This window comes from Tetranychus urticae, chromosome 1 (genome assembly GCF_039701765.1).
Source record: "Tetranychus urticae isolate SD_2017Ah chromosome 1, NJAU_TeUrti_SD_1.0, whole genome shotgun sequence".
Lineage (NCBI taxonomy): Eukaryota > Metazoa > Arthropoda > Arachnida > Trombidiformes > Tetranychidae > Tetranychus > Tetranychus urticae.
Genome location: NC_142958.1, coordinates 15,236,301 through 15,252,438, shown reverse-complemented (window position 1 = coordinate 15,252,438; position 16,138 = coordinate 15,236,301). Strand labels below are relative to the sequence as shown.

Genomic DNA, 16,138 nt, shown 5'->3' with positions numbered 1-16,138 from the left:
TTAACAATTAAACCATTTTTTATTTGGGTTTTTTACAGAAGCCAAGATATTGATTAAATTATTGCCTGATGCCACAAAGTGTAAATAACTTTTAATGGTTTCAAAAGATCAAGATGACTCCAAGTGAAATACCAAATGCTTTAGAAGCTATAAATTGATAATTGATGAGCAGCCCAAAAAATCTAATCTTGGACCATTTTTTATTGATTTTGGAAATGATTGTAAAAAATTGATTGATTAATCACAAGCTTTAATGTTGTTTATTTAGCAAAATAATGAATAAATTAACAAGAGAGATCTGTTGAGATTTTTTTTTTCGATTTCGCTCTATCTTTCACTGTTTTACAATTTAACCATTCGTCAAGTTAGCTTATTCTGTACAAAGTGTAAATTATAATTTTAAACATTGAATCTTGAGAGTTGATCTTGAGAAGACAATGAGAATAGCTGCTAGTCTTGATCTGAAAGTTAAACACTTTAAGCTCAATTTACAGAAAAATACCATCGTATCTAACCGCAGATTATGTCGATAGATACTCTGAAGATAAGTTGATTTCATAGTCAATAATTACTCGATGTTTAAAGGCTACTAATTGTAGTATGAATTGTGAACATCAATTAAATGACTAATTTAAAATGTATGATTCAATATTGCATAAACATGCAATGATATATGGTCACTTGTAACAATAGATTTCCATGTGGATAGATGAAAATGCAGAATTGTTGATTTTTACACAAATCAATTTGTTCCCAATGATTGCGGAATTAATAGTGATCAGTTGAGTATATGTAATACCAATGTGAAGGAATTTGATTAGGAATAGTCAATCAAGTCTTTCAAACTCAAGCAGACTAGAAGATTGTTGGCCTCATAGTTTCCATTAAAGTGGTCAGTCAGAAAATTAAATCTCTTCACTTCCATTGATTAAAAGCTTTTCCGTCTCCAGATGGTCATTTGCAGGGACTGTCCTTTTATCTAAGATTATTGGAATAAAAAAGGTAAAAAATAATTTAATAGAGTATTCAATGATTTTTGCATTAATCATCAATTGAAATGGCAAAGCAGCTGAATCAATACTTTTCGTAAAATTAACAAAATTATGTCGACATGTTGAGTAAATACAATTGAAAGCATCATACTCAATGTTTGAATTCAAAGTAATCATTTTTGATCAAACTCCGAGGTAATCAACATCAATCATACTGATTCTTTCAAAAACATTACACCAATTAATATTAGTTCAAGAGCGAAATTGTCTAAACCTTTCGATTGATTAATGTCCCTATGATTGAGAGTCAAAAAAGCAACCTGATTGTTGTCTTTGTCCAATGATTTGAAAAGATGATTTACAATCGTTTTATGAGTTGCTGATTTATTTAAGATCCATGCAGTAAAATCCTGCGGCAAGCGATATTTCACGGAGATTTCGATAAATCATTGAAGGACTAGTTTCTAACAATCATCATCGTTTTAATTTATATTTTATAGAAAGAAAATTCATTTTCTAGAAACAATCAGGCATAAAACAAAAATAGTGTAAAGAATCTGATGTAGGAATCATCTTAACAACAGTGGATACTCCAAGATAATTAAATAACAACAACGAGCCAGGGAAAATCTTACAAAACAATTGAGAAAAATATCACTTCTAGTAATCTCTGAGGGTTGGTTTAAGATGTATTTTTCTTTCCAGAGGCTTGCCATAAAAATTTTGATGAATATATTTCTCACCTTTTGCCATTTCATTAGCACGTATGTAAACATGCAATGAGATACCAGTAAGACAAACAGCTAAACCAATTAAATTAATTCTACTAATTTCATCACGAGAATATTCTATAGCTATGTATAACGTGAATACTTCTTTAAATATGCCAGCTATAGACAAGGTTAAACTCGAAGTATACGTGATTAGAAGATATTCACTGAGTTCCATGAGGAAAGCGAGGAATGAACCAATCAGAATGTATATGAAAGAGTATGTGTTGAAAAAAACTGAAAAACTTTTGTTGATCAGTGGTAAGGCTTCAAATACGAATGTGAATGGCGATAGAGATAAAATCATCCATGGTTGTACGTGGTACATCATATCAACTGGATTACTTAAACCTATTTACAACCAAGAATAAAAAGGAAATTAGAAAAAAAATTTAGCAAATTCATCATCTTGAATGAGATAAAAAAACAATAAACATACCCATATCTTTCCTCTGCATCAATAACTGTGCCAAAGTCCATCTTAAACCACCAAGGAAAGATGCAATTAAAACTAGTGTGAAGCCTTTGGAACTGAATTGAGTTGAATGGTATGTGAACATAGCGAGACCACTGGAAATTAATATAACAACCACAACCAGAGAGATGCGCTAGAAATAAAGCAAAAGAAAATAAAACTATAAATTAATTATCCAATTCTAAGGTAACCAGGCAATCCATTTTAATAACTGTAAAGTGGATTGAACTATTTTGTTCCCAAACTTCATAACAACCTAGTTATATCACATGAGAAATAATAGTACAATGAAATTGCCAATCATCATATCAAGCCAATAAAAAAATCATTGTTTAAGGTAAGTCCAAACAAGGAAAACCTTTGATTATGAGTAATGCGGCTAATGAAATTTAAGAAAACGAAGAGTTTCTCTAAAAAATGGATTGGCAATACTCAAACAATAATGTTGATTGTCTAAATGCATGCTGTACTCCAAGGTTGGCTGCAGATACTAATTTTTCAAATTTTCTTGGGGGAACTAAAGTCTGAAATAGTAACAGGATAATGGTTTAATTGATTAGCCTTGTTAACAGTTTGGACAAAAGTCAGCATTTAACCTTTTTAGCATTTACCTTTTTCTCTAAGCCGAAAACAATCGCAAAGCCAAGGATGAATATTATACAAGTACTTTTGGTCATGGTATAAAGAGAAATTGTAATGTACTCGAAGGACCAATTGGAGAAACCAATATCCAGTGCACTGGCAAATCCAATTGTGGCTAATTTCTTTACATTGGCGGAACAGTTTAGAGTCGCTCTAAAATTACCAGTTACAATAATCATGATAAATCGAACAACAGCGGATAGCAAGAATTTCATTATCATATGGCATGTAACAACTAAAAAAGGAAAGTGAAAGCCCTGAAAGAAAAGAAAGAGAAACAAATGATAAATTGGTATCCATAAAAGTAAGCTCTTGATGACATACCTTTAAAAACCATTTTTGATAAAATGTTATCCCAATTGAGAAACAATAATAGAGAAGGATAAGCGAAAGAGTCCGAATTCCTTTGAGATAGACTGCTTTATCAAACATCATGTTTGACTGGTTGTGTTTACGTTTTTAGCTTTTCCTCTGATGGTCAATTGTGAAGCAATGAAATAATTTTATTCTGGCAGCATAGTTATGATTAGTTAATTGGCAGATTAGGTAAAACTTAATTTATATTAATGAATAATTAAGTAAAAAATATAATAACAATCACTGTTTTAAAATTGGACCAAAATATAGCCTAAGAATAGGTAACCATGTTGATGTAAACTTGCAGTAGGGAGATATTGATAACACTATGATGATAATGGTGATTGTGGTAATAGAAGTGTTTTGTTGATTCCATTGGTAAGATTAGAGAATAAATTGAATTATAATAAATAGGACAGGTGGTTTACTCTTTACCCGGTGGTTAATCACAATAATAAAGGAATGAATAGGTACAAACACAGAGGCAGATTTGGCTGGAAAGAAGAAGAAAGAGAGGGAATAATGTAACCAGAAGGAGATACACAGCAAGCTGTAAAAATGGAGATTGTTTGCTTTTGTTTCTCCAGTTTTTTCTCCAACCTTTTTACTCTCTTTTTTGCTTCTCTTGCTCTTTCTCTCTCTTTCTCCCTGTCTTCAAAGGAAACCACAGTTGGTTCGCACTAACAAGACCATGAATTTTGCTGATGGTTGAACTTGGGTGAACTCGTAATCAAGTAAATCTCAAGATATTGATGGTTCCTGATGATATACACGATGTAGTCTATTTTGTAAACATTTATGAAAACACTAACAAAGTAGCTTCACCAAACACTTGATTTAACCTGAAAATACAAAAAAGACATGACCACTTAGGATGATAAAAGACAACAAAATCACTAATTATCAACATGCTTTACTTTTTATTGAAAGTGTCTCACCAAAAAAGGTAAGAAATGTGTCATTGTTGACTTTAATGCGCTGTACACAATGTTTCAACAAGCTCAGTTTTCAGATCATCTTCACACACCAAGAAACAATCTGAACAAAAATACAAACAAAAAAACAAGATCGTCGACAATTATTAAATTGAAAGCGAGAAAAAAACGTAGATATAATGACAATAGTTGGAAATGTATTAGAAACTGGTTCAGCCGGAAACTTGATCGGAACTGTGTCAGGAGAAAGTGGAAATACGTTGAAATAAAAGGTGAAAACAAGTTTAAATTGTTGATAATATTAAGAGATCACCCTTGATATGGTTTTGCGGATGACCATGAAAAAAGTTAATGGTTTATTTACCATTCCTTTGCATCTCAGTTTTCAGGTAAATTGTATTAACTCATGCACCAAGGACAATTTAAATTCAACATTTAGATACTTTCAACTGATCAATCAATCTAATTAAAATAAAACAATATTTAGTTTTACAGTTAACTATAATCACTTGCCATTGAACTTAAATATTGTTTCCGCACAAATCTGAATCGTATCCATCATTTTACTTCTATGTGAGCGTAAATTGATATTGTTAACCAAGGCAACGCATCTAAAGCTCATTTGACTGATGATTGACATTTGTCCCGAATAACTGATCAATAATAAGATCAACTAAATTCAGAGCATAATGTTTTGATCTCTATAATAGGACAGTTGACAATCAGCTTACCAAATTGTAAAAGCTTGCTTTGATTTCCATTGATTATTCCGTCAGTCGAACTATCACTCAATTTTAAAGCCTAAAAGTAGACTTAAATGGTTAAATGGAGGTCCAAATTGTCACTAATTATTATTTAATTATTCATTTATCAATTTTTGAGCTTTTCAATGGTAAATCATTTGACAGCTTTTGAAGTTATCACAAGAAGACCCTAGGAAAACCTTGCTGTTGTACAGGTTGAACAAAATGATAAAATCCAAACAGGTTGACGATTATTCATTTATATATTGATGTATCAAATATTTATAACAGAAACAACAATCATTTCACCCTGAATTGTCCAAATTTATTACTTATCAAATTAACAAACAATGTCACTATTGTTATTGACAATAATATTGTGAATAAAATAAAGATTATAAATATCTTTGATCAATTTATTGTGAGGAAAACTTTATTGAATAGATCCAATCCAATCTGGATCCAAAAGTAAAGCGATACCAGTAAAGCGAGGGAAAGTGTAAATTAAAAATAGATATTTATGAGTTGATTAAGTGTATCAAAATTGTTATTCCTAACATTGGCCCATGATTCCCAAAGAAATTATTAGAAGGATTTCGATTGCCCGTCAAAATATTGAAAAAACTAAGACTGTATTTGAAAGTCTATTGTGAAGCCTACGGACAAAAGTAAGTGTCAGAAGTGAACCATCTTCTGTATCATTTTTATACATTTTTGTATGTGTTTTCTCGTTCTAAATTCAACTGCAGGATTCAATTTTCTCAGGCAATGATAATTGATCGATATAATTGATCCTCAACCTGCACATGATGAAAATCGTCAAGTGAAAGGGTGAAAAATGGTAGATTTTACCAACCTAATAGGGCTTGAGTTGTTGACAAACTCTGACGCAAAATAGCAGTTTATCTTGTTATAAATAGACCTCAGTTAGTTTCGTTACATATGATGAAAGTATCAATCTACAATTGTCTTAATATGACCAGAAACAACCTGGAAAATCGCCAGACTTTGAAAATCTTCGAAATCTGTGACGGAAGAAGAAAAAAATGTACAAAATTTTCGTCTCTTCTCACTCTTATTTTTTTCCTAGCAATATTCAGTTAGACCAGCTAGATCAGCCGTGAAAAAGCAAGTTAAAATAATGGGTAAACGGTTTAAACTATTTATTTTTTTACATCGGTAAATAGGTAAGTAAAGAGATCGTGTACATTCAATAATTAAACTAATTATAAAAATTTAACGTTACCCTTTCTTAATAACCTTTTTATTTTTCAGATTTTTTCTTGTAATTCCAACAAACAGCGGAAAATCACTTATCATTGGATCAACGAAAGATGAACATTTTCGCCCCTCATTCAACTCTACGTATATTATCCGAAGATTTTTATATTTGCTGTTGAAAAATATCTCTTGTTATCGTGAAACAATTTGCTGAATAAATTACTGTTACTTTTGATTAAGCCCGGGAGAACTTCAAGGGTACCAATCATCATCATTACAGCCACAACCACATCATCATCATATTGTTAAAACCTTTGGCAATCTTGCATTGGATTTAATTTCACTTCAATTGAGAGTGTAATTGAGCATTCACATTTTAACATCAACAAACTCGTCAAATCATTCTCAAATCAAAAAGCAATCAATCAGTGAAGAGAAAATAGACGTTAAGGTATCAAAAAACATCTATTTTCATCTATATTGCCACCGCTTGTTCATTAGCGAGTGAAAAAGTGTAACAGTGTTAAAACACTTCTTGACATTCATCATTGCCTAGTCTTCATTTAACTATTACGTTTTATTTTTTCAATTTCTCAGTGTCAACTATGATTTGGTTTATTACTTTATTCATATCATATTGGATGATTAATCCAAGTGATTGTTTGGCCAGTAAATCCTGTTCTCCTTCTTGTTTCACCTCCGTCTTCAGTTTGGCCAATGACACCCGTAAAAGTGAATGCGCGTCCAGAGTCAACTGTCTAGCCCAAGCAACCTTTCATGTTATCCAGCGTGGTTCCTTTGAAGAAGAAGTCAATATAACTGTGGTTGGTTATGGATTAAAGCATGGTGTTGAGCGAACAATCGCATTCACACTCAACAATACACATGAACAGATTGAGTATCTGTGCCAAATGACTGGACAAGGCAAACTTCAAGCAATGGTTATCCAAGGATCCAAATCAAACTTTCCAACAAACGAAGTTCGAAATGTCAGTGGAGCATTAATCTGCCAATGGACATTTGGTAAAGATGACTACAAGTGGCCTACACATGCCAATTATTCAAAAATTAACTTGCTGGAAGCCAGGAACTACCAGATATCTCTGAGATCGGATAATGTAACCAAAGTCGTCGCACGCGATCTTTCAAAGCTACCAATCTATCGAATGAATTTCCTTCGATGCTGCTACAAACCTCACGGTGGACTGAATTACCTCTTTATTAGCAACCAAACCACTCATGACACCAACTTTTACCTTCAAGCCTTTCCTCCCATTCCTAAAACCATGCAAGTTAACCTAGTGAACCCAAAAGGGGGTGAATTTAGGATCATCTGTAATTCATCAAACGCCTTCAATGCTTCAGTTAAAGTTGGATCTCGATGGGCACCCATGAGAGACTTGCGTTTCTATGAGATTGTGAAAAGAGAAGCACCTTTCCCTGATTTCCGTTGTGTTTGGTCTCAGCCTTTAAAGCTCGTTGAGTCAAGTGGATCCATTGATACACGCAATGGCAGATATAATCTGGAAATTATGTCCGACGGAAAGTCAACTTATCGAGAACCAACAATTGGCTTACATGGCGCTTCTCATTCGTTATTTGCTAGTTTCACTTTGATTTTAATTTCCGTATTCTTCCATCTGCTTGTGTGATTTTATGTTCGTCATAAAATATTTATTTGATTGCTCCAGGTGAACCAATTAATCTATCAGACAGGTAAACATGATTTACTTGTGTGCAATTCAACTTTTCTCAAAATTGTTTCATTATTACCTGAAAGCTGTAAAAAGTCAACCATAATTATACAGACAGAAACCAAAAAAAGGGCAGCAAAAGGTGCTATTAAGTCTTTAGCATTATCAATGATTCACAATGATTATTCAATATGCTCATTAACCTTAGATATAAACTGTTTCCACGCCCGATTATCATGTATATTAATAGACTTTCAATGTAATTTAATGTACAGCCCATGAATATTGACACTAATTGACACTGTTAATTCAAATGAAGAATGGTAATCAAACAAAACAAAAAATGAAATGTCAACAAACCAAATGTTGACAGTTGATTGAAAAATGAAATAAAATCAAATGAATTGTGAATAAAAAAACGTGACAACAAATTTCAATCATTCATTAATTTTCAATAAAAACTGGAAATATATTTTGATTATCAGGCAAACAAAACACTGAACATTTAATGAACCGAGCAAAATACAAAATTTAAAACATTGATCAGCAAAAAGACTGTTGCATTAAAAAATCAATAGATGTCGTTACAACACCAACAATCGACCCAATAGTTTCAATTAAATTAACAATTGATTAAATCCATCAACTCTGTACCGATGGCAATAATTTATTAAAACATTCATTAAAGTTAATCGGCCAAATGTAATTGACATTAAATCCAAGCAAGCCTCTAACATAAGATTCCTAGTCAAACATAAATCCAATGAAACATTAACAATTGCATTAAAGGCCTAATCAATCTCATCTCAATAAGCTGTAATCTGACCATTAAACTAAACCATTAGTAGACCTGGAAATTTTTTACATTTAATTTTGTTCAAATGTTATTCCAATGTTTCATCTTTTCATGGTGTTCAAATAGCACCTTAATATTGTATTGTAGATGAAGTCAATCTTTATTTATGTTGTATTAAAATGATAATCAAACAAAGTCTTTATTTATAAATCTTAAAATCCAAAAATAGAGACTCAAAATCAATAGCAATGTAAATAGCAAACCTTTACAAGTCAAGAAACATTCAATAGTGAAAACTGTGTAATGTCATTTTTACAATTCACTTTGAGACTTTTATTTTCATGATTGACAAAATTGGAAGGAGAGAAACAGGGAAACACTGAAAACCATTGAAACTGAATCATCAACTTTCAATGGAATCATGATTAAGTCAATTCATTTTGCGAAACAATTCTCAGCCCAAAATTGGTTAACTTATTTTGTTGCATTTCGTGAAATGTTGACAGAGAAAATTGAATTAGTTCATTTTAGGTAGCCTTTGAAGATGGAAAGCTTGAAACTATTGAATTTAGCATTGGATAAATTAAATTGTAACAAAATTTTGAGCATTTGAATCAACTAAACTTGAAAGTTGCAGTAAAATAGAGAAACGAAGTAAAGAAAAGAAATTTTTGCAAGTTAATTTAAAAATAATTTACACTTTATTCAAAGCATTTAAACATTTAATGGTTAAACAATGTTTTGATTCAAGGGCCTGTAAATTGACTAAAAAATTTAATGTGAACAAGTGATTAAAATGGTGATAAATGTCGAAACTAAATGTAGTTAGTTTCATGGTTATTAGCATAATTGAGATGCTTTTAGATAAATCTCATCTCTCAGTGAACAGTTACAATTGAGACATTATCATGTTAGTTGTTCAAGACAATTTAGCGTTGATTTATTGATGAAACTGAAATATGTTTGAAGCTCGAAACATTCAAGTCAACATTTCAATGTCTCAACTTGAAATTACTTTTTCTTCAGAATGAATCGGTTTCTCTGGTAAAATCAATTGAGTTTTTGTCTGAAATTTTCAGTTCACTTATGGATTGTCTGAAGGTTCATTTTCAGATTGAATCTGAACATTTCAAGGTTGGGGCTTTTGTTGCTGTGAAAAGTCTCATTTTGTTCAGAAATTTTTGTCTGAAAGTTTTGTCAGATTCAAGTCCGAAGACCTTAATTCAGATTCAAACCTTTCCTTTATTTGGGTTGATTGTTAGTACTTAATCAGCTGTTGGATAAAAGGCAATATATTTGCAAATTTTTGATGAAATGTAAATTTCCAATCTTGATTCAATCTTAATCCAAGTTAACTCTGAATTTAAATTTAAAATTGTTTTCTTCTTCACCTATTTTTGTTTCTTGATCAATTTTGGCAAACAGTTTTTGTATTAACTTTCAACTCATTTCCCATTAACTTGAATAATAATGAACAAAAAAAGCTTTTTAATTGGTAACAAAATTGCAAAAGGAAAAGACAATCTTAACCATTTAGTTCATAAAAAGGTTTGAATTGACAATTAACACTTCAAAATATTGTTCAATCATTCATTAAGAGTGAGACAAAGTTGAAACCTTTGGAGATTATTCAACTTCAGGATTGCTTGTTTAGATTGATTCAGGAATGAAATTGTTACAATTAATTCCCATTTCGAATAAATTTGAGACAATTGGAATTAATTGTAAAGAGAAAAGAAAAAATTTTCAATGGAAATATATAAATCCACGTTTAGAAATCATATTCATTGGAAACGTTGAGCACATTGGAAAAAAATACTAATAGTTATAGAGGCCAAGTTTGGACATTCCTGTCCGCTCTGGATCAACTTTTTGCCCGGATCTTGAAAAAGTTTTACTTGAATTTTACACCCTTTCTACCGAAACTTTTGAAAGGAAATTGCTAGAAAATTTTCGATAATTCTAGATAATGGTGATCTGTCTCCTGCGGGGTATGAAAAGCTGAAAAGATTATCCAGGAATGTCAGAGAGTGTTGTAGGGTTCATTAGTTGAAAAACCTTTTTCGAGTTGACTATTGAGAAAATTGTATGTATTCGGATAAATTAAATAGTTTAATTATACTTGGACTGATCACGATTCTTGCTACAAAAAAGAAACATGGAATCATTTTGGAAATTTTGGAACCAAAATAAATAATCATTTGATATGATTTCATAATAAATTAAATCCTTGCTCCAATCATGGAAGTTCTAACCCTTTCAATTCAAATTCGATCAGACTCGGGTGAAAAGTTGGCCCAGAGCGGAAAAGAATGTCTAGAACAGAGCATTATACAACTATATACTGATACTCAAAAATTTCTGAAATTTACCCTTTTTTCCTGAGAACGACGAAATCTACTTTTGTGGTCACGATTGTGTATCAATGGAATGCACAGGGTAGAGCTGAATCGGAACCATTGGGAAATTCCAATAAAATCTATCAAACTATCTTATTGGCCCTGGAGCCGTCGGTCAAGTCTGGTAAGATGCTAGTAGTGTTATATAGTCCTCTTCTGGGCCAACTTGTCCCACCTGGACCAACTTTACATGCCTCTTTCGGACCAACTAAATGTCCTCTTCTGGACCCAATTTTTACGCAATTTTTTTATTAACTTTTTTGGACCAACTTTTAATTGAAGTTGTAGTGGTAAGGCAGAGTGGAAAAGTTTTTAGGTGCGAAAAAGCGTGCGAAACATTTTTTTAACAAATTAAACTTTTATTTTTGATAATAGAAATTAAATTTTTACGTAAATGATAGCAGTATGGAATTTTAGATAAATTTTTTTAAACAAATTATAATCCCCGGCATCTTTCTTCCAGCATGTCCTATGGAACTTTTGTGAGTCTTTTAAGCTCTTTGAGAGCATAAGTCGCGAAAGAAAGATCGGATTTATCTTTAATAGCTAACATTTCTTTTAACATTGAATTTTCAGCTGCCAGTTTTTATTTTTCTTTAGCTTCTTTATTTAATGCTCGATCGAGTTCTTTCAACTTTTTTGTTATATTTTTTAACTTCGTGGTACCCATTCTGGTCAATCCCGTTCTTCAGCATATTGATCAGGACAGCTTGCACTACTGTTTTACATTTATCTTTTTCAGTTTCTCATACGATGAATAAGTTTCCATAAGGCTAAATAAATCTTTCACTTTCCCACCTAACGGCCCAGGTTGGAGCATTCTTTGGTAAAATCTCTCGATGGGGTTTGTTGATAGAGATGGTGATGGAGATGATGAGGAACTACTCTTTGTAAGTCGAGACCCGGACAAAAGTTTGTCCAGAGTGAACACTTTGGTTTAGAAAGAGAAAAAATTGAGCAAAAAATTGGTCCAGAAGAAGACATTTAGTTGGTCCAGAAGAGGACATTTAGTTGGTCCAGAAGAGGACATTTAGTTGGTCCAGAAGAGGACATTTAGTTGGTCCAGAAGAGGCATGTAAAGTTGGTCCAGGTGGGACAAGCTGGTCCTGCAGAGGACTATATAACACTACTGATGCTAAATTATTTTGTCCCTAATTATTGGTCTGATTATGTACCTAGCTGAATAGAACTATTTTTCAATTTGTAAATTTTTGTAAATTATTCAACTGTAAGTTAGTGTAATATCATACTAATTGCAGCAAAATCTTGAAAATGAATATGTAAAGTAGATAAAAGATAATAAATTGTCCGATAAATCAAAGTCTTTAGGCTCGAGATTTTTGGAATGAAAGGGAACCTGTGTACCTGAAAAGGAAACAAAAACGTTCAAATTGTTCGATCAATCTTCACATTTAAACAATCGATCATTTTGATCAATCAATCAGATTGTAACAACTGAAAGATGAACTCAACATCAAGGTTTATCAATTCATTGTTAACCTCTTCAGGATTTACTTGCTTTGTTTTTTTCATCCTTTCGATTCTTTACTTAATCTCATTGCATGAATCAATCAAGATCAAATCTGTTGAATATTCATTCAGAGAGTTTCATGAAATTTCAAAACAAAACTTCAAGCAGCATTTTGAAACTTAATTCAAAAAACTTGAAGAAATCAAAATGTGTTCAATTTACCAAGAATGAAAACATTCAAAATAACATTTTTTGCTATTAATCATCAGATAATGAATTAACCAAATAAGTTGAATTGCCTTGAATAATCCTTGTTAATGCTATCAAATTGAAGTTGTTTTTTTTGTCAAAATCAGTTCAATGAACAGAGATTGAATCAACTTAAGAATATCAATTAAACATTTCAATGCAGAATCAATTGCTAATTAGAAACGGTGTAACAATTTCAATTAAAAGACGATAATCATTCTGAGGTTGGCATTTTTTCATTCAACTCTCAACTGATCAACTCGATGCAATTTGCCTAATCCAGCAAAAATGCAGGTAAAGAAGTGAAGAAATTAAAAAAAGATGAAAATTTCTCAAGGAATTTGCTATTATTATAAATTGAGAAGCAAAAGTTTAAAGTGAATGTTATAAATAATATTGGCTTCCATGTTCAACAAATAGCCACTTAAACAAGTCTAAGAGTTTTCCTCATTTTTCCAAATTTCCACTCTTCTGTTTTGATTCTGTAAAATTTGTTGCAAGTAAAACGGCGATGATAATGATAATGATGATGATGAAGTAAAGTCAAGCACAAAATTAATGTAGGATAACAAAAGGAAAGAGAAGAAAAGGAGAAAAGATGAAGATGAAAAGATGAAGGTGCAAAAAAAAGAGATTGAAAGAGTTGAAAGTTTAGTTGGTATTAAAGCTAAATACAGACTAATGGGTTGTTTAACTTGGAGTAAGTGATGAAGATGAAAAAGGTAGATGATGATGATTGTGATCAGGATGAGGATGGTGATGATGAAAGATGAATGTAATGGGTACTACTTATGGTTACAACTGTTTGTTGTATTTGTTATTAGCCATGGTTGGTTATAAGTTCAATGTTGAATGAGTCCTTTGAGGGAATCAGAATGACGTTATACGAGCTAAAGAAGAAAATGATAATGATGATGAGGATGATTGGGATGATGAAAAGTTTGTATGAGAAGAGAATGAGAAACTCCATTTTTTTGCTCCATCCATTGAAATAGAATACGAAAGATAAATATATATAAAGAAAAGTTTTTTTCTTCCCTTTGATCAGTCATTTTTTTCCCTTCCTAGTAATACAATTAAATCTATCATCAGCCTCATGAATTGTTTGCAAGTTTCCATGAAAAATGGTTCATTTTGGGTGAAAGTGTTTTGTTTCACGGTTCAATTGGGCAAAAATGGCAACGTTTTATCAAGAAAATGAGTTTCACCGAAAACAATGACCTACTAAACAAATAAAAGTAAATTTTTTAGTCAACGAATGTTGCATTGAAAAAGGCTGGAAAATGTACTAATAAGTTCAGTGAAAAGACGATGAAAAGGATGAAAGGAGATTCGAGATGGAAATGAAAATTATTTAGTTCTGGTTCTTATTGTGTGCTTCATCTTGTTCATTGAGAATTTGTTGAGCTGAAAACTTTGCGAATTCTAATCAAGTTTGGACAATTAAAAGTGTGTTCTTCAAAAAATTTTACTTTCTTATCTTTGTTAGTCAAGATCTCAAACTTTTTTGAGAAGAGATTCGACTATCAGGATCACAATTTTTTCCCCTTCTTTCTGGCTTCTTAGTTTCGAGATTTGGAGGTCAAAGTCTTATGTAGTAGTCTTATGAACTTTTGAATGCTTGATTCAAAAGTGACTGAAAATTTGACTGCAGATTTCGGTAACAGCTTCGCAAATCATCTGTTTCACATTGAAAAAGTAAAGCAGAGCTCCGTTTGATTTACCCAGCCAGCACCGAGAGGAAGCTGTTTTGCTAACCTCTGGACAGTTTAACGGATCAAACGGATTACCATTGCCTACCGGGGTTGGCATGCAATATAAAAATTGTCTACGAAATTCGTAGAAACACACCGAGATATAAATTTTGTTCCTAATTGTGTCAACGTTGAGAGAAATCATGCTATTCCAAAGAATTTACAAGATAAAATGATTAGTACACAATAGATGAGCACTGATTGATTTGATAATTCAGTTTCCATTGAAGTGGAAGCTTTCAATGAGGAAAAACAATGGGTAATAAGATGAATGATTAGATAGTGGAAAAAGTTGTGTTAAAATATGAATATCAACAGATTTCAGAGTATAATTCCTTGGTGAAGACTTGTTCGACATTTTATGAAACATGTTTTCCCTAATTGTGATCGTGTTTCTTCTTTCAGATCAATATTCAACTGTGGCCGTAAATACTTGCAATGATGAGTGCTTAAGTAAAACCTATTGCATCTCAAGAGATGGTACCAGTGTTTGTTCAAAGGATAACCTTTTTTCAGCGGTTTTTACAATGGATCAAGTTGACAACCAACTCTTTTTCAGTTTGTCTCTAACTGAATATCAAATTGTCACTAACGAAACGCATCATCATTTTGAATTGATCTTGTCCAGTGGATCATCAACTACAACATATTATTGTAAATTGCATGCACACCAACCTCTTTCATTTGTATTTCAAAACAACAACCAGTTGGCTGCAGGATCAAGTCAATACATAAACAACGATCTACAATGTAATTGGAAGGTAACTAAATCGAGCAAAATCTGGCCATTTAATTGGAAAGCTGATTATAAGCACATTATTGCGTCAAAACATGTATCTTTGACTTTAAAATATCAAGACATTAATTATGGATCAAGAAGTGTCGTCCTTGCCAATGATTCAAGTGAACTACCTTTTTATCGACTTCAATCACTTAAATGCTGCAACAAAGTTCGTGAATCGGACAAATTTATATTCACTTTTCATCAGAAAGATGATCACATCAACTATTACTTTCAACTATTTCATTCTAGTTCTGCTGACGATATTCTGATATCATTTACCAATCCGAATGGACTCAAACTCGTATTTACATGTAATCGTGAAAAGTACTCGCTAACCAGTTTGATTCAAGAAGGCACTTTTGTGACTCCAGTAAGAGAACTGTTCAATGCAAGAGTCGATGATTCCTCCTGTTCTTGGACAACACCATTATGTTTATCATATGATACAAACCAGTTGGAGTTACTAGCTGGTAGCTTTGATTTAAAAGTAACTTCAGATAATGTCGTCTTATATGCTGAAAGAAATGTTCGGTTTGAAAGGATTGCAGAAGTGTCACCGTCCAGTGGTCAATCATCTCTAACACCTTTGACATTCATCACATTAATATCTACTTACTACCTTCAACTCATTCTAAGTAAAGTCTTGGGCTCATGACTAAGGTTATGCAGTCAAATTTGGAACACATGAATGGATAAAATATCTAATCGAATCAAATTATCGATAAATGCCTGAAATTGTGGGGGAACTCTGATGAAAATTGAGATAATTTTATTGTATATAAACAGAAGATACCAGAAATAATCTTATAATTTGAAATCTTTACTAATAAAGATGAGAGAGTGAACATTTTTGGAA

General features: G+C 32.0%; 2 protein-coding genes across 8 annotated transcripts; one reads left to right on the top strand and one right to left on the bottom strand.

The window, feature by feature from the left end:
- Positions 1–233: 233 nt before the first annotated feature.
- On the bottom strand, positions 234–5,334 carry LOC107367715 (solute carrier family 35 member H1). Of its 6 annotated transcripts, XM_089266073.1 has the most exons (8): positions 4,903–5,334; positions 4,175–4,274; positions 3,837–4,078; positions 3,204–3,730; positions 2,849–3,136; positions 2,202–2,370; positions 1,736–2,113; positions 234–979 (listed from the first exon to the last, which is right to left on the bottom strand). In XM_089266073.1, the coding sequence occupies exons 4-8, from the start codon at positions 3,312–3,314 to the stop codon at positions 906–908; spliced, it is 1,020 nt and encodes a 339-aa protein (XP_089122199.1). In that variant the 5' UTR covers positions 3,315–3,730; positions 3,837–4,078; positions 4,175–4,274; positions 4,903–5,334; the 3' UTR covers positions 234–905. The 6 variants fall into 6 exon arrangements, with proteins under 6 accessions (XP_089122199.1, XP_089122201.1, XP_015790955.2 ...); XM_089266075.1 differs by lacking the exons at positions 3,837–4,078; positions 4,175–4,274 and having other exon boundaries at positions 4,903–5,294; XM_089266071.1 differs by lacking the exons at positions 234–979; positions 4,175–4,274 and having other exon boundaries at positions 1,454–2,113; positions 4,903–5,297.
- A 59-nt stretch (positions 5,335–5,393) lies between these two features.
- Positions 5,394–8,258, top strand: LOC107367714 (uncharacterized). Of its 2 annotated transcripts, XM_015935463.3 has the most exons (4): positions 5,394–5,582; positions 6,005–6,101; positions 6,190–6,586; positions 6,733–8,258. In XM_015935463.3, exon 4 carries the CDS (start codon positions 6,741–6,743, stop codon positions 7,785–7,787), a length of 1,047 nt encoding a protein of 348 aa, XP_015790949.2. In that variant the 5' UTR covers positions 5,394–5,582; positions 6,005–6,101; positions 6,190–6,586; positions 6,733–6,740; the 3' UTR covers positions 7,788–8,258. The 2 variants fall into 2 exon arrangements, with proteins under 2 accessions (XP_015790949.2, XP_015790950.2); XM_015935464.3 differs by lacking the exon at positions 6,005–6,101 and having other exon boundaries at positions 6,190–8,258.
- The last annotated feature ends 7,880 nt before the right edge of the window (positions 8,259–16,138 follow it).

Bases quoted from the DNA above. Each gene is read 5' to 3' on its own strand.
- LOC107367715 (XM_089266071.1), bottom strand. From the start codon at position 3,314: ATGATGTTTGATAAAGCAGTCTATCTCAAAGGAATTCGGACTCTTTCG. The intron at 3,137-3,203 runs GTATGTCATCAA...CTTTTCTTTCAG, and splicing joins ATCAAAAATGGTTTTTAAAG to GGCTTTCACTTTCCTTTTTT. The intron at 2,114-2,201 runs GTATGTTTATTG...GGTTGTAAATAG, and splicing joins GATGCAGAGGAAAGATATGG to GTTTAAGTAATCCAGTTGAT.
- LOC107367714 (XM_015935464.3), top strand. From the start codon at position 6,741: ATGATTTGGTTTATTACTTTATTCATATCATATTGGATGATTAATCCA.